This window comes from Anser anser, assembly GCF_964211835.1.
Source record: "Anser anser genome assembly, chromosome: Z".
In the NCBI taxonomy this organism is placed as follows: Eukaryota; Metazoa; Chordata; class Aves; order Anseriformes; family Anatidae; genus Anser; species Anser anser.
Window position 1 is genome coordinate 43,753,119 of NC_139723.1, and position 18,463 is coordinate 43,771,581.

At 35.4% G+C, this 18,463-nt stretch overlaps 1 protein-coding gene across 11 annotated transcripts in view; it reads left to right on the forward strand.

The window, feature by feature from the left end:
- AGTPBP1 (ATP/GTP binding carboxypeptidase 1) overlaps positions 1–18,463 on the forward strand; it is a 67,226-nt gene that overhangs the window by 30,056 nt on the left and 18,707 nt on the right. For 10 of the 11 annotated variants that reach the window (XR_014576758.1, XM_083817724.1, XM_083817728.1 and 7 more), the window contains 13 exons: positions 105–202; positions 1,233–1,349; positions 1,789–2,495; positions 6,257–6,340; positions 6,619–6,705; positions 6,797–6,945; positions 8,433–8,520; positions 9,196–9,340; positions 11,019–11,172; positions 11,939–12,119; positions 13,603–13,732; positions 14,082–14,213; positions 16,459–16,635. Coding sequence is in view for 10 of the 11 variants with exons in the window: in XM_083817724.1 (XP_083673850.1) it covers positions 105–202; positions 1,233–1,349; positions 1,789–2,495; positions 6,257–6,340; positions 6,619–6,705; positions 6,797–6,945; positions 8,433–8,520; positions 9,196–9,340; positions 11,019–11,172; positions 11,939–12,119; positions 13,603–13,732; positions 14,082–14,213; positions 16,459–16,635 (2,249 nt within the window). In the remaining variant the exon portion in view is untranslated. The remainder of the gene's footprint in view (positions 1–104; positions 203–1,232; positions 1,350–1,788; positions 2,496–6,256; positions 6,341–6,618; positions 6,706–6,796; positions 6,946–8,432; positions 8,521–9,195; positions 9,341–11,018; positions 11,173–11,938; positions 12,120–13,602; positions 13,733–14,081; positions 14,214–16,458; positions 16,636–18,463) is intronic. The other variant, XM_083817721.1, reaches the window with a different exon arrangement.

The following is an 18,463-nucleotide window of genomic DNA, read 5'->3' on the forward strand; positions in this document are numbered from 1 at the left end:
AAGTGCTAAGTAGAAAGAAAATAAACCAAGTACATACACTTTTTTGAGCATATATTTTACCTTAAATGAATGATCTGCCTTACAAAACTTTTTTCATACCATAGTGGATGATGTAGTAGATGAAAGTGATGACAACGATGATGCTGAAGCAGAATCAGAAATTGAAACTGAAATTGAGGATGACAAGGACCAACATTTTAAGGTTGGTATGAGATAAAACTAAAGGGCAAAAATCAGATACAGCAATTATTTATTTATTTATTTTTTAAATTGCTTGAATTGTATATACAGCCATGGGTTTAAATATGAAAAGGGTGTGGAGAAGGTTTTCAGGACAATTTCTAAAATCAAAATACCTGCTGAAGCTTAAAAATGTTGACTACTGATTTAAAATGTCAACCTTTGTTGTTCAGATAGTCTCAAATTTTTTTTTAAAGCCACATATCCTCCACACTTCACATGGCTGGAGTACAGTAGAGCAGAACACTACAACTCTTTGCAGCTTTCTGTTACTGACTTGTGTCTCTCTTAGCTCTCTCTTCCTAATTACTACACTACTCAATTTGTAAGAGATGTTCTAAGTTTCTCCCTTGTTCTGGAACGGCATTGACTAGGTCAGTATTTTCAGCAAGGTAACCTTGAAGTTTAGCCAATTGAAGAGATTGGATCCCCCATTGTTTTATGGCTTTTGGAAGGTTTTCTTCCGCTCTCCGTCTTCCAGTCAGGACGTGAAAGGAAACTTAGTCAGAACAGCATTATTCTGTATTTTTATGTTACATACATTCAGGAGTTGATTCAAACATCTGTCTACAGACTGTAATGACAACTTATTCAAGGCACTCATGAGACCTGATGAAGGGAATATCTTCTTTCATAGAAGCAATTATTCCTTTGTCACTGCAGTCAGATGAAATCTCTACATGTCAGGTTGAGATGGTTGGGTTATGCATAGATCTTATGTAAAGGGTAGTCTGATGTCTGTGCATAATACATTTTGATGAAAGCAAGAAAATTGTTTTATGTTTCTGATGTTTCTGTTGAAATGGAAGTTTTGAGATACCGATGAAATCAAACTGCTTTTAATAATGGTGAAATGTGTGGTTCAGCTCATTTTAAAACAGTGATATTTGACTTTTAAAGCATGTCTGTGTCAGATATAAATGCTGATTATCATTATTTTAGAAGTTCATTAATCCTGGATTGAAGATTAATTTGTTTTGGTATTGTTTCAGAATGATGATATTGAGACTGATATTAATAAACTGAAGCCTAGACAGGAATTGGGACGACCCTTAGAAGAATTGAAAACGTATGAGAAATTTTTCCCAGAACTTTCAGAAAACTTTCAGGTAAAGTATATGATTTCCAATGCAGTCCTCATCATGAAGAGTTGACTCTGAAGCACAGTTTGATGGTTTTGTTTTGAGTGGATAGCTACTCCAGCAAAAAAAAAAGGGGGACACAGTTTGCAGTTCTAGAGCTACACATAGGGTTGCTGTTTAGTGAGTTGTTTAGTTTAATATTATGTGTTGCTTTAAAATGGCTGAGAAAGGGGTTGTGGGCAGATATGAGGGAAATCTATTTTCTGGTGTCTGATTGCTGCGCACAGCAGAAAGTAAAATAGTAAGAAAGGATATGAGATCATTCTGACAAACATTTATTATGACAGGTGTGTCCTTAAGTGCAGTGCAGCTATTGAGAGTAGAATGGTATGACTTGATCATTTCTTGTTGATAAACTACTTGTTTATTGTTTTTATGCTTTTTTTTTTCTCTTTAATATTTTAAGGAATGTGACTTAGTCTCTAAGGAACCAAAGCCTTTTGTACCTGATGCAAATCTGGGTGGACCTATTGTTGTTCCTACAGCAGGAGAGGAGGTTTCCGCTGAAGCAAGCCTCTCAGTAAAAGGAATTTCTTTGAAGGAGAGCAATCCTTTATTGACTGAGGAATGCAATAGGAGGCCAGCCTTTCTGGAACTACCAAAGAAAGATAGTATCAAAGACAGTAGTTTGCTTCAGCAAAATGATCAAAGGAAGCTGCTTCCATCATGCCAGTGTCTAAGCCAAGAAATTGTCAAAGGCTTGGACAGAATCAGTTTGCAGAACAGTACAAAAAGTGATCAGTATTATGCAGGGTGTGTAATAAAGAAGGAAAACAAAGCTAGCCTTACCCCACTTGCATGTAGTAAAACTTGTGAACATGTTTCACCCTGTGGAGGTAGTCTTTTTGAAGGATCATCTGTCCACCTGGGAAAACTCTGTTGCACTGGAGTGGATTCGGAGGAGGAGGATTCCAGATCTAGTTCATCAGGGGAACAAGTAGTGCTTGAAGTTTCTGATGTATCGCCAGTTCACGACTGTGATCTCTATATTGAAATGGTGAAAAACACAAAATCTATTCCTGAATATTCAGAAGTGGCCTATCCAGATTATTTTGGCCATATTCCACCCCCATTTAAAGAGCCTATTCTGGAAAGACCTTATGGAGTGCAGAGGTGAGTTACTGTATGCCTTTTGTTCTTATTGTCTCCCTTGAAAAATAATCTTTACATGCCTGTTAATCTTAGCCTATACAATTTTTACTTTGGTATCTAAAACTGCTTTAATTGAAAAAGCAATCTGAAGGTAAGTGAGTAGGCATTAATCAATGCAAAGCCCTAAATAAGAAGAGAATTGGAATCTTTGCAAATTCTCATTCAGTAATTCCAATTTCTAAATACTAAGTTTACTTTGTAGTCTTCCTTTCTGTCCCTGTCATCCCCCCATATATATCTTCTGGTTTTTATTTAAAAACAAACTAAACCCAAACCCAACAACATAAACAAAAAACTCCACAATGCTTTAACACTTTCTAAATCAGAAGAAAAAAGCTAGAGATGTGATGCTTTCTAACTTAACTGTTTAACTACAGAATATCTGACTTAAACAATGAGTTGCAGTGTATTTTATCAGTCAAAAAAACTAAGAACTGAGAGCTTGTGGACGTAAGGGTATATCAACAGTATTTCCTCTTGATGCTTTTTATTGGGTGCTTCTCTGTTTTGCCTGTAAATAAGTAAAAATTTGTAAAAATAAGTACAAATTCTGGTGTACGTGAATGGAATTCCTTCTGTTTGTATTAGAGGAACTGTAGAAGCACTGAAGGGACTATGTGCTAGACTGCTCATGTGTTCAGCATTAGTATTTTTCAGTTAAGATACCTGAACGTTCCCCTTAGATCTTATCAAATATTAATAGTTGATAGTTGAAAGGTACTTCACTTTTCCACATTCCTGTGCTAACAAAGCTATCTTTCAGTGAAATGCAGTGGGAAAAAATTTAAAATAATACTTTTTAAGTATTTGGTTTTAATGTTTGCAGTGTAACAGAACAACTGCTAAGGAAGTAATCTGTGTTAGATCTGCAAAATGGCACAGAATAAGCATGTCAACACAACCAATTATTTGTTTGCTGAGCTTTTCATTATTAAAAAATATTGAATGTCACTGGTAATAATTTGCAGAGATAGTATGAAGAGCTGGCTCATGTGTAAAATTAAGTTACTGTAAAGACATAAGAACATTTTTGCAAGAAGTAATGGTAGTAGATCTTGTCACTTGCTTAATTATTATTTTGAATGCTGTCAGCACATACCCATAAATTTAACCACTTTCATGAGATTCTTCATATTTACATTTAGTTATTGATTACAATGATAAAGAGATTAAGTGTCTTTAAAACTAGGCAGTAGAATTGAAATATTTCAGCTGATTCTCAGACCTGTCATAAAAACGTGATCTTTCTGATGAACAAATATTGAAACATTAATGGCATAATACATGTACTATTACTAGAAAGCTAGCTAGTGTTAGAGAAGGACCTTCCCCATGTGCTTATTTTTAAGGTAGATTCAGCTGATCTACAGATGAGTTGATTTCTGATGCATTTTAAGAAAATATTGCAAATCTTCATGTAGGGTTTTGCAGTACTTAATCATTCTGAATTTTCCTAAGTAACATTATATCAAGTGAAGTCTCTAAAAACAAATAAAATTTGTCATTCCATTGCTCGTTCTTCTTAGAAATAAAGCACTGTATTAAACTCTGCCTTTTGACAAACAAACCTACTTGTGAGGTTGTACATAAAGCAGATTTCTAAACTGTGAGAGTAATTCTATATGATATTTGTTTTAGCTTTAAAATGCTTTATTTTTGTTGGGGTATACTATGTATGATGGAAATACACTTTAGCTCATCTGTGAAACGAGTATGAAATTTCATCTTACAGTGCTAAGCTTGAATCAAAACTCCCATGTAATCTTTTTAAGGTACACTGTTCTAAGAATTTGGTTTTCTAGAAAGGACTTGGTCTTGTTATTGCAATGTAACAAATTTCTGAGAAAGGAATCTGTTTGAAGAGGGCTTAATCTTTTTAGGAATTTTAAATTTGCAGAAAGGTGTTAATAATGAGTTTGGTAGAGGACATGGAGAAGCTTTTAAGTCTTTTGCAAATTAGTGTCCAAATTCTTTTGGCATTCAGTGGGATTTATGTTCTCTTCACTGTAAGCAGTTAGTTACTGCTTGTCAGCTACGTCTTTTCTGGAAAACAATGTGTTGCCTTAATCCATCCTCTTAATTAAAGAACTTATCACAAGGGTTGGAGAGGGGGAGATAGTGGGTGTTCTTTTTTTTCGTTAGACATATGTGGGGTTTGGGTTCTGTTTCATTCTTGTGATGTGCTAGGAGATGCAACATTTTTGGATTTGTACTTTGGAGTGCTTTTAGATTTTCATTTACACTTCTTACCCAATTTTTCACCAAAGGATTATTGTTTTGAAAAATACCATCTGATAATAACAGCAGTCTTCTTTATTTTTCTACTATTCAGAAAAGAAAAATATTATTTAATGAAATTACCTGTGAATTAGGGATTAAATTCCACCTTTTTTCTATTCCTTAATTTTTTTTTTTTTTCTGTACACTTTAATATTTTCTAATCCTCTGGCTCTTAGAAGTGATCATTAGGTAAATCAGGATCCACAAAAAATGGCCTATAAACACAGAGCTGTGTGTCAACAGTATTGTTTTTTGTATTTTTTCCTTTAATTATCTTGAAATAGATTCTCCTATCTCTTGATTTTTTTGATACCTGAAAATACCCACTACAACTTTGCCTTTTAGTGTGCATCTTGAATACCATTTGTTTGTTCTTTCTGGTATTTTAAATGTCTGCTATTCAGTAATGGATTTTATTCTGGCACAACTGCTGTGATAGTAGAAGGTATTATGACTCTTTGAAACTGAAGCACGCTGAGAGCTAATGATTTGTGTAAGATCAAAAATCTGTTGTTCTGCCCTGAGCTGAACTTGGTGAAATAGGTGGCGGTGAGTCAGCATTTTTACAGTTCTGTCAGTATGGTGGACTTGTGACTTGCTTACTTTTCAGTTACTCTTAATTTAATGAGGTCCTAGAGTTCTGTGCTTACCTTCTTTTTCTCATTTGTCAACAATATTTATCTTAATTAAATGGACAGTTTCCAGCCTGAACGTTCTTTACAACTCTGTTCCTGTATTCTTCATTGTTAATCTGCCTCCTTTTCTTCTTATTGCAGGTGCTGTGCAAGCTTTTCCACACAGCTCTGCCACTATATTTCATTCTTGAACTGCAAAACATACTTACTTTTCCAAACCAGGACCTAGATACTGCCAGTTGTGCAATGGTTTTATGATCTGGATAAACATACACATGGCATTTGGCTGACATCACCAAATTCATTCTTATTTGTTACCTAGTCGATAAATGAACGTAGATCTCCAGAGGTGAAAAGCTAGTGCACTAACACACTCACTGCACGACCTACTCTCTAAAACTCTTTAATTTTAGTTACGATAGGACTCAAGTGAGTTACTAATACTATGAAGTGCTGTCCTAGATTAAAGCATTAACATAAGTAATGTTTGAGTAATTCCTGCTTCTACTATACATTATGAAATGGTACGTTTTTTTCTCATAAGATAAAACCCGGTGGGTTGTGTGCATGAAAACTCAGTTCCCTCACATACAGATATTGAAATCAGTCAGCTGTGAATGCAGGTGTTTAAACTGAAGTACACCTATAATTCGTGCACATAAGTGGGGATGAGGCTGAGGTCTCTTTGAAAATCTGTCCCACTGTCTTCATCTTAACGTTAGTTTTCCTTGTTGTATGAGGTAATTTCTCTTTTGTAATTGGAAACAGTATGCAACAATTTAAATAGTCATTCTTCTTTTATTTTAGGACAAAAATCGCTCAAGATATTGAAAGGCTAATTCATCAAAATGACATTATAGACAGAGTTGTATATGACCTTGATAATTCCAGGTAAGTTTTTACCCCACTGAAAACAATACTAAAATAATAGTCTAAGCCTATTCTCTTTCTTGATGATGTGATTTGGAATTTTAAAAACAGCAGCGTTATGATAGACTTCACTAGAAGTTTCTTCTAATGTAACATTGTTTCTGCTATTCAAGATATATTTGTGGAAATGTTCAAAATAATTTCTGAATTACCGAGTGTGGGCTAAAATTAACCTAATGAGTTTGTTTTAGTCAAATCTGCTTTAGTTATTTTGACCTCTTTTCTTTTTGTACCCTTAGTTGGTCAGTGCCAGAGGAAGCAGATGTTTTGAAGTTTAATTCCAAGTTTGAATCTGGAAACTTGCGCAAAGTTATTCAAATCAGAAAGTAAGATATTTCCGCTTTTCTTTTTACATGCAAGGCTTTTCATTTCTGATTTTTTTTTAAAAAAGATTAATTTGTTTTTGTTAATCTTTAGAAACGAATATGATCTAATTCTGAACTCAGATATAAATAGCAATCATTATCATCAATGGTTTTACTTTGAAGTCAGTGGAATGAAAACAGGCATTGGTTACCGGTTTAACATCATCAACTGTGAAAAGTCAAACAGTCAGTTTAACTACGGTAAGATATATTTCCCATACTTTGAGAAGAAATATGTAGAAAAAGCTCTGTACTAGACAGCTAAGCTGCTTCCTTTCCCCTCCCCCCTTAAGCCTCCTGGGGACTGGTACAATTGTGTTTTCTTACAGATCAGATTTTTTAAATAGCTTTATTAGAGAATGTTTTGACAAGCTTCGGTAAAAAGAAAAAAACATCTTAAAACACTGACTGTCAGTTTTTAAAATTTTGTGTTGTGAGTGAAACCACGTTTCTGGTTGAAGAATGTTACTGGTGGCTGCAGCTAAAATTTATGTTAAGACTCTTGTGGGGATGACACCACCAAAGTCTGTTGACCTGCACAGGTGGAGGAGAATGACAGCTAATGTCTTTAATCCCTTTCTGAACAAAGGTGTATTTTCAGAAGTGAAAGTAGGTGGACACGTTCTCAGACAGCTTTGTTTTACTGATAGGAGGAGAGGTACATCGTGTTTGAGAAGGAATCCTAAGTCTCTGAACTGCCATGCTTTGTAAATGACCCCTGTAGTCTCTAGCTATTATTGTTTCATGGTTGTGCCTCATCCAAAAATACTGGCTTACCTGATATGCCTTTATTCTATTTGTCTGGAATTCAGACATTCAGTGTAAAAACTTTTTTTTTTCTGATGGATATTCTAGAATTCTTTCTTTTAGTCATTTGAGGAGGAGAAAGAGAAAATCCCTTCTCCCACTCATCCTCAAACACCTGGGATAGAGTAACATCGCATCAGTCTTTGTCATAATTTATAATTCACATTGGTAGAATCCAGGAATACCCAAGGAGTTTGACCAGTAGTAAAATGTTTTTTAAATTCTGTATTCACCAGTTACCTTAGATCTTCGTTCGTGTGTTTCAAACACTTAATAGTTACTTTTGTTTTTTAAGTATATTGACTGAATCAGTCAATATATTTGACTAATTACCTAAGTAGCAAATACTGTTCAATTAAGATATATAATTTTCTATTCCAACTTGATATGAAGTATTCAACTTAACTATATTCTTCCAAAAATATAAACTGTTACTGTAAAAAAAAAAAAAAGAGTATTATCGTTCTGAAACATCAGTTACTTTTACAGCTATCCATGTGAATGGATTATAGTCTTTTTTTTTTTTTTTGAACTCTTTTTGAAGCCTTTTTTGTATAGGTGAATTGGATAGAGTAGAACCCTAGATTTTCATGGATTATCATTTGTGCTAACCACAGCTTTCAGTTACACATTTCGTTTTCACCTTGTGTAGATCTGTTTGTTTTAATTTGCTGTTTTCTGAAAACTAGGAGGAAGGACAGTCTTTTGTGACCTGATTGAAAGAATGTATAATATTTAGATATTCATAAAAGTGTACTCTTTGGTAGTAAATGAGCATAGCTAGTTTGGAGACTCACATAAAAATGTTGATGTGGTCCATTACTTATAAGAGCTTGATGTTTAAGGTTAAGCATTAAAATGAGATGCATTTTTCCTTTAAGGCATGCAGCCCCTTATGTATTCTGTTCAGGAAGCATTAAATTCTCGACCATCTTGGACTCGTGTTGGGACAGATATTTGTTACTATAAGTAAGTACACCCATCAAACATACGCCAAAGCTTTTACTGAAGATTAGTGTAAGTAGAATTTTTAAGGAAAAATGTTTGGTTCTGACTTTTAATAATTACATTTTAATAGTTTGGTTTTGAACACCGTTTTCTTCCTCAGCTATAGAGAATAACACAAGTGACCAACATATAGGGTGCTTTTTTTCTTTTTTAGCAAACAGCTAAGTAGTTCATCTTTCATCATATATTGCATACTATTCTAGAGAACCTTTCTATGGAATGTGCGTATACCTGTTTACTGAAATGTTAATGGTGATTTCCAGTAAGATTTATGAAGTGGTGTTCGTGTTTAGTTTTTTTTTTTTTTTCTATTTAATCATGCAGTCATTGTAGAGCAATCCTAAAACACAGGATGAGAAGGTAACAGCATATCCTTGTGTTACCCTTTTTGGTCAACAGTTGTTTACTTCCTTTTTTGTTTGTTTGTGTACTCGCATCTTCCTGATGTGAATGCATGTGCATCCCTACTGTGATAAAGTATCTTACAGATGATGGGAAAGAGTGGATTTAACCTGGATAAACAGGAAAGAGAAATAAAATCCCTAAAAATTTTCTTGCTCTTACAATGTGGTTCAGAAATAATCAACGATAACGAGAAGTGTTCTAGTATGTCTATTAACTTCACTTTACTCTTAGGAATCATTTTTCAAGAAGTTCGATTGCTGCTGGGGGTCAGAAAGGAAAATCTTATTACACGATTACGTTCACAGTGACTTTTCAACATAAAGATGATGTCTGCTACTTTGCTTACCATTATCCATATACATACTCAACTTTAAAGGTGAGAAGATTACGATCCATTACAAAGATAAATATTTACACATTTAGAGAATGTGATACATAAGCATTCATGATTGATTTCACTTCTTTCTATGGAGTTCAAAATGCTGCTTGAAATTGAGGATTATAAAATATTAGTACTTAGAATGGTGATGTGTAGGTTGTTATAAAAAAACAGTAACTGGAAAAATAAATGCTTCCTTTCAGGCTAAAAGGTTTTTCTGAGAATCACAATTCATAATTGTCTGGAAAACTATTAATTGAATTTTATTTATTTATTTATTTTGAGTCAAATGACTCATATCCTGCTATGTATGCATACCTTTTCATAACAGATTTATCCAAGTTACAATTATTTAAGATAATTAGGGACATTTTCAGAATAATGAATTACCTAAAAGGGGTATTGTAAAGCTTTTAGTACCAAGCAAAACTTGGTTGGAATTTCAGGTAGTTGTTTTTGTCATAGTATTAAAAATGTGCTTGGGGATTCAATGGCTAATATGAAACTGTGTTGAGCAAAGCTTTTTACAAAGGAGTATTTTCTCCCTGAAGAAGCATCCCTGATGGCAATATATAAGCAGCTGCTGCCTCCAACAGCTTTGAGGCCTGGGGTTTCTGCCTAACCCGCTGCTGGAGCCCAGCTGAGGGACCCAGGGGTCTCTGTCCCACGTTGATGGATGTGGCTGCTGCTTCCCTGTTTGCAGGTTCAGTCAGTAGTAGCAGTAACCTAGACAGAGACAGACTGACACCCACCCACCCACTCCCCAGTGTCACAGCTACACAGACTGGCACAGACAAGGTGCTGCCTTCAACAGCACTCATTTAACATTTCCAAGACTCACTTTAAACTTAGTTTCAAGTCTCTTTCCTTCTCTCCAGCTGGTAAAGATTGCTGTTCCTAGTGAAAGCACCCCCCTCCCCTAGATTCACAAGCACACACACGTTGTGGGGTGCTGCTATGGCCCATCTGTCCATGCAATCACCTGCCTGATTCTCATCCCTCTTACCTGCTGTACAGGCCTTCTGCTTGCAGGCTAGTCCAGATGGATGCTTACTGGCACATGGGTGCACACGCTCATCTGGCAGGCACTCTGCCTCGTGGTCCCTCCCAGATACTAGCATGACTCTGCCTGCTTGGTAACCCTGCCTGGACCTGGGTCCTCAAACTCACTGGCTAGTCCAAATAGCTTTCTCCAAAGCTTTGCCCGTAGTTTTCCAGGCCCATCAGTTTAATGCCTGGAGACATTTGATCTTGGCCATTGTTTCTATTATATCTTGCTTACCAGGTTTGTCTCTCTCTTGTTCCTGTTTATTACTTCCCCCTTTACTTGTTATCTTCTGCACTAAAAAGATCCCTGATTGGGTAACCTTAATGAATCACAGGCGCTCACCTTCCACATACCCTTACAGTTTCATTTGGTAGGAAACCAAGAAATCTGCTCTCTGTGCCTTCATCTGCCTCAAAGCAGTTGTAACAACAGGCTATATAAAGAAAAGCATTCAATTTGTTAGAGATACAGAGAATGGTATTTAATGGTCAAAATTACCATGGAAGCTTTAACACTGTTTAGAATGACAAAAAGAAAGGAGGATTAAACAGGACACATGGAATAAGCTGTCATAAATGATTGCAAAACATTTGATCTATTTTTTTTTCCATTATTTTGGGGATGAAGATGCATCTTCAGAAGTTGGAATCTATGCACAACCCTCAACAGATATATTTTCGACAAGATGTTCTCTGTGAGACCCTGGCTGGCAACAGTTGTCCCTTAGTCACTATTACAGCCATGCCAGAGTCAAATTACTATGAACATATCTGTCAGTTTAGTAAGTATGATTTTTCTTTCTCATCAACTGAAAAGAATGGAAAAACATCTCTTTATGAAAAAAAATAATTAGTATTAAACACTGTGCATTGTAAAAGTAGCAATGTAAAGTAAGATTAATGAATCTCATTAGATTAGAAGGGTGTTCATATTCAGGATTTGTTTTGTATTTAAAAATACATGTGGTAGTCAAGGATATTTACAAGTGACTTTTTCTTTCAAGTATTAAATAAGTTGCTAGATATTTTTGCATGTAGCATTTTGCAGGCAACACACCTTGGAAAGGGATACCTGAGTTCTGAGTTCCTTTTTTGTCTCCAAAAGTTCAGCATATTTGCTTGCCAAAAAAATTGTTCCTAGAGCTAAAGCTAGAGTCATGTCTAAGCTACTGTGATTTGAACTACACTTTGGTCATAACAGCATTCTGTTTTATTCTCCCCCGCCACCAGATTTTTTTTGTCTATTGCGAAAAAAAAAAGGCATCAAACTCATCATGTCATAATCACCAGCTCAAGCTGGTTATGCTCATGTGTCTTGGATTGAATTTAAAGTTCAGTTGTGAGAATTCTGTAATTAGCAGTCCTTATAACAATATTCTGGCAAGCTGTATCAAGAATTCCCCATTTATCTGAATATACTGAAAAATAACTCCCAAATAATCTATTGTGGTTTGTAATAAATGAGGCTGTTTTTTCCTCTCTTCAATTAACAGACTGCTTAATTAGCTTGAGTCTTATTTTGCAACTTCTGTGCATGCTTCTTTTTAGGGAATCGTCCTTATATTTTCCTATCCGCTCGTGTACATCCTGGAGAGACTAATGCAAGCTGGGTTATGAAGGGAACACTGGAATATCTTATGAGCAATAACCCAAATGCCCAAAGTTTACGTGAATCTTATATTTTCAAAATTATTCCTATGCTCAATCCGGATGGTGTCATCAATGGAAAGTAAGCATAAGTTTACTTACAGATATTTGACCTGTAATACAAAGTCTTTGAATCTGTTATTAAAAAAATTAATAAATCTAAACTAATCCCAAAACATAAATATATTTAACACAAAGCAGTATTTAATATGAAGAAAATTACTTAGGAAATTACTAGACCTTAGTTTTCCATTTTTTGGCTTTCCAAGGTAGGTGCAGTTGTTCCATGAATTCAAAGTTTATAAATATATATTCATTTTTTCATGGGTGATTTGATGTAATTTTAATTGTCTCTTTGAACTACTAGAAAATACTACTGTCCACAGTCTTGGATAGGTGTAGAGTGGTATATGATAGCACAGCTGCTTCTAGAAAAAGTATGAGAAGTTCATATTTATCATGAAAAGTAAGTTCTTGTATCTGATTCAGCTTTTTATGTAGTTCTCCCTTTTTTTCCTGTAGTTTTTAGAAGGATGTTATGGAAGTGGCTATTTTATCAGGTGTTATTAAAGGGGAGAACTGTATTAGGTCAGTAAGAGAGTATCCTGAATTTATGATAGCCTAATGGCAATACTTTCATTTACTACTACTTTTCTTACTAAATCCAAGGAATATTTCAGAACACTCTGATACTGCAATCAGTAAATATTCAGCAGTCTATATTGATTACAGGGAGTTCTTATAAAATGGTAATTCCAGTATGGTGAATCCACACTTCTTTCTTACCTAGTTATGAGTAGTATTTTAGAAGTTTTTCCTAAAAAACAACAACAAAACAAACACATTCAAAGCAATGATAGATTTGAGTAGAACCCTCTCTTTATATACATAAAAATATGCATGTAGCTGAAAACCTGGAATTAAATCATTCAGACTGTAAGTGAAAGTTTAATGCAGGGACAATTAACAAATCTGTCCAATCAGACACAATCAAAAGACTAATGTACTGAAAATGACTGTACAAATGTAGATTTCTGCAACCTAAACAGTTCTTGCTGAAAGTTTGCTGAATACAGAGATGATCTTTCTTTGTTTGCTGTTTTTTGGTATTGTTTCCTTATTTTCCTAATAGCTGGCTATCTCCTGTTGACTTCATGTTGAAACCTTAGATTTCTGGTTGACATTAGTATTTGTTACAGAAGTGAACACACCAAAACTGTAAAGATACCATATGTTTGAAGTTACTGATTTTGAACTAGCATTTAAATAAAATCGCAAGCTTTCAGTTTCAAGAGGACATAGGCAAGATTACAATTGAATTCACCTGAGAAGCCACTTCTGATTTATTTTTATGTTTTCTGTAACATGGCTTAAAAATAAAAACTCAAATATTTCTATACATTTCCATTAATCAGTGTTATAAAATTGAAGTTTCTTTCTTACCAGGCTCTTCCAAAGAAGCAGTGGTAACAACTAAAACTTGAGGTTGTGGGGGAAGCTTATTTAAAAGTATTCAGATAATACAAACGTATTATCATGTGTTTTTCCTTCTTCCCCTGCAATAGCCACCGTTGCTCTTTAAGTGGAGAAGACTTAAACAGACAGTGGCAAAATCCAAATCCAGATCTGCATCCCACCATTTACCATGCTAAAGGCTTACTGCAATATCTGGCTGCTATTAAACATTTACCTCTGGTGAGTATGTCTGTATAAACAATTCTGAAGCTTTTAAACGTAGCTGTTCTATAAAACAAACATTTTCATAAGGTCTTACCATGTATCACACTTAAAAATGTGACTTGGTGAAGTGAGCTTTTGCAGATTTCTAAGTCTGAATCTGTTTTTGTAGTTAGGGTAGAGGGTTAAATCTTCCATAGAAGAATCCTACCTTTTCTTCATAATGCAAAAGTTTATCATATAAAGAGTTTTGTTTGATAATTTTTTGGAACTTTCAACAGTGAAAATATAAATGCAATAGAAGGATAAATGAAGATTTTTAAAATTTATGTGCCGTGGCTTTATTTTGGTATATGGTTATTTGTAGGTTTACTGCGATTATCATGGCCACTCACGTAAAAAGAATGTATTTATGTATGGCTGCAGCATCAAAGAGACAATGTGGCACACAAATGTTAATGCTGCCTCTTGTGACATAATGGAAGACCCTGGTTACAGGGTAAGTTTGACATTCATACCTTTTTCATTTGGCATGAATTTGGAATATGCCTTTCAAATAACTTCCTAGTCTTATTCTGCGCACACAGTGACTTTATAGCATAACCAGACTTATTTGGAATGATGGCTTTTAGTTCATCTGTGTACGTCAAAATATTTTGATAGCTTTAAACATCATTTGTATGCTAATACAGCTTAAGAATTTACTCTTAGCGGTGTGCTTAATTTTTTTCAAGTAGCATTGTGTGCTTTTTCTGTTCAACACCATGTAGCAAATATATGGAAAATATGCTTCTGTGCATTTATAATTAGTCAATGGGAAAAAAAAATCATTTGAGCATGGCAAACAATAGAATAGCATCAAGAAAATCAGCAAAAATAACAAAATTACCCTGAGAAATACTCATATATATGGAAAGAAGCAAAGTTCCTGTTTAAAAACATGTAGTTAAGAGGCATGTGCCCCTAATACACAATTAATTTACACAAGCAACATCCACTGTATTATATAGCCTTTTAAAAATTCCTAAAATAAGATTCAAAGAATTATGTGATAATAGTTTCTTCTGTGTAGCTCCACTGCCGCCATGTGGTAATTGGAAATATGTGCAACCTATAATGTCCAAACAGCTTGTGTTTTCTAAAGAGATGCAAACTGGGAAGGACTTGTGGGTGATGTGATGGTTGGAAGCTGTCTTGAGCACAACAATTATGAAATGATAGGGTTTTTGATCTTTGGTAAAGTAAGGAAAGTGGTTAGCAGAACTGCTGCCTTGGATTTCCAGAAGGCAGGGTTTGGTCTATTTAGAAACCTGTTTTGGGAGTGGTTCTGAAAGGCAAAGGAGTCCAGGAAGGCTGGGCCTTTTTCTTGAATAAAGACCAGCCTGGCTTCTTCAGGAACTCAGCAAGAAAAAGAGTTCATGAACTCTGGAAGGAGTGGACGGCTCATGAGGACTATAGAGCTTGTTGTCTACTTGTGCGGGGAGAAAATTGGAAGGGCCAACTGGAACTCAATTTGTATAGTGCAGTAAAAGACAATAAAAAGTGCTTTTATAAATACATGAACAGCGAAGGAAGATTAGGAGAATCTCCATCCTTTATTTGATGGAGATTTCAGTAATTTGATGGAGATTTCAGTAATTTACCAGCAGTCTTGGCTAACCAGGGTGGATGCAGTTGGCAGGAAATTAGCAAATGTGACTAATCTACAAGAAGGGCAGTTTTGGGCCCCTTACTATATGAAAGATGTTGAGTTGCTGGAGTGCATATAGAGTAGAACAACAAAGCTGGTGAAGGATCTAGAAAACAAGACATATGAGGAGTGACTGATAGCACATGAGTTTTTTAGTTTGCAGAAAAGAAGGCTGAGGGGAGACCTCAGCTCTCTCTACAACTGCCTGAAAGGTAGTAAAAGGTTGTAACAAGCAGGGTGTCAGTTCTTTTCTCAGGTGACAAATGATAATCCTGTCAAGGAAATGGTCTCAAGTTGCTCCAGGGGAGGTTTAGATTAGATATTAGGAAGAATTTCTTTGCAGAGAGGGTAGTCAAACATTGGAACAGGTTGTCCAGGGAAGTGGTAGAGTCCACCATCCCCGGAGCATTTAAGAGGCATGTGGACGTGGCACCAAAGGACATGGGTTAGTGATGGGACCTGGTAGGTCAGGCTGATGATTGGACTTGGCCATCTTGAAGGTCTTTTCCCACCTAGATGATTCTATGATTTTCCACCGCTGTAATGTGAACAGCTTGAATTTTGATTCATAATCTAGAGGTTAAGCGTGTGCTTAGTGCTTTGCTGACTATGGATGACTATTTTGTATTAATAAAATCATGCCTGTTAGGTCTGCAGGTTGAATTGTTGGAACAGTTCAATATATGAATTATGCTTTCTTAACTGTGTGGGTTATGTAGGGCACTTAATTTAAGCAAAGTTATCTGGGTGAATTAGAAGGAGATAGCGATCACCTGAAGAATTCCTCATTCCTATACACATGACTAATACTTCATTTTAGGAACTGCATCTGAAAAATAGGATTTAAACAAGTAGGAAGTTACAAACCTGTTGTCATTTGAGCCTCCTGGGCTTAAAAAAGTCCAGCTGGCAAAATGTTTTTATTATTACTCTTATATTAATTTAAACTACAGACAGATTTTCTGATGACAGTTTGTGATTTAATGTTTTCCCTTGTCTTCCTTTCATAGGTGAAATAAAGAATCACTGTCTCTTTCGAATTATTGTCTTGCAGGCACTCCCCAAGATCCTGAGTCAAACTGCACCGGCATTCTGCATGGGCAGCTGCAGCTTTGTAGTGGAAAAGTCCAAGGAGTCAACAGCACGAGTTGTTGTCTGGAGAGAGATTGGAGTACAGAGGAGCTACACAATGGAAAGCACATTATGTGGATGTGACCAGGGCAAATATAAGGTAAGAAAGTGTATCAGTTAAACTGCTCTTGCTTTATAATTTCTACCATTTGCACTGGAAGCCTGTTTTATAATCCCGCTTGCTTGCTTGCTTACCTTAGACTTCTAAAACTGCTTTAAGATCTCTGTGTACTCTAAAATTGGTGAAATGACATTATTTGCAATATTACAAGTTGCATAACAGTCTTTGTCTGTCACTTAAAACACATCATAGTATGCTATGCTTATGGGCTGTTTTAACAAGCTTACTGTTAATTATTGCTTATAGCACAAATGAATGCATGTAATTAAAAAATTCAGAGAACTATTCTTTCCAGTAGATTATTCAGATTGGGTGGTAATAAATGCCAATACTAGAATAAAATCCTTCACATCTTGCAATTTTAGACTTCACCATGGCAGTTTTTGGTTCTTCAGAAAGTATTTAGTACAGAATTTTTGTAGATTGAGAAATAGACTTAGGAAGTGAACCACTTTCATATTGTCTTACCAACACTATTAAGTGTGTATCTTTAGGTAAACTCATTGTAGCTGTTTCACCTCTAGACTTAGAGCTTTTTTTCAAGTTGTGTCCTTCAAACCATTAACAGGGACGGATGTTTTAAAACAAAAAGTGACCCCCCTCACTAGTAGAAAACTTACTTCATAAGGAAAACCTTTGTAGGGAGAAAAAAAACAAAAAACAAAAACAACCCTAACATCAGAGCTTCAGCTTCTGTCATTGGGTTAAATGTAGCTACAAATTGAAGCAAGTTTGTAAAGTGAATGTTCAGAGAAGTCACACCTTCCTCTGCTTCAAAACAGAGTTTAGAAGTGCTAATCAAGAAAAAGTGGCCAGAAGGCTCAGATAAGGTGCTTGACCTCAGATAAGGTGCTTGAGAACCAGAATTCTGGGACAAAGAAGGAGGAGAGAAAAAAAAGGGATATAACAAAGTATATTTACCCATGCTTATCTTTTCAGACAGCAGGAAGGTATTTTGGCAGGAATTTTAGTAGGTCTGTAACTACTGAACGAGTGTATTAATTTTGTCAATTAACAACAGAAGCATTCCTGTTATTGTCAGAATATTCCATTACAATTTTCATTGTTCCTCAGATGATGACATTATGGAGTTTTAAAAAATAACCTATCCAGCTAGTTTGAAACTTCCAGAATATTCTTACAAACATCAACATTCATGGCCTTCACAGTGCTGCTACAGAAAGTTCTTATTGAAAGGTGAATAGAGATACTTTGTGGACAAACTTTTAAGATGCTTAAGCTGCAAAGCCCTTCTTCAGTAAGGGAGGAAGAAATGGCTGAATTCTGTGGAAAAATCAGTTACTCTAAAGGGAAGAGCAATCTCCTACATGCTGTAAACAAGTTGATGAGATTGAATTGCTGTTCTGTCACTTATTTTGTTTGGAATGAAACAGTTCATGAGCTCTTAGTCATTCTTTGTAACATACATAAAGAACCTTTGTTTTTTCTTCACTATGATAATGCTCAGGTTAATTAATGAAATTTGTCTGAAAGGCCAAAGTTACTAGACATAACAAGGAACGAGCAACATTTCTGCAAAGAGACTGTCAAAGAGAGAAGAGACTGGGCCTTTTTTCTATGGAGGAAGTGAAGCCAGCAACTCCATGAATGGACTTGTGATATATATTTATTTTCATATTTCATATGTTATTTCAAAACACAAAACTGAGTTAAGCTGTAGAAATTCTCTTCTCTCCTGCTTGCCACCCCAAAAGACATGACAGTTCTGATCTGAGGGACCGTGTGCTGTGTAAAGGTCTGAAGCACTTTTCTGCTCACCTGGCTTACTGTCATCACTGAATTTTGT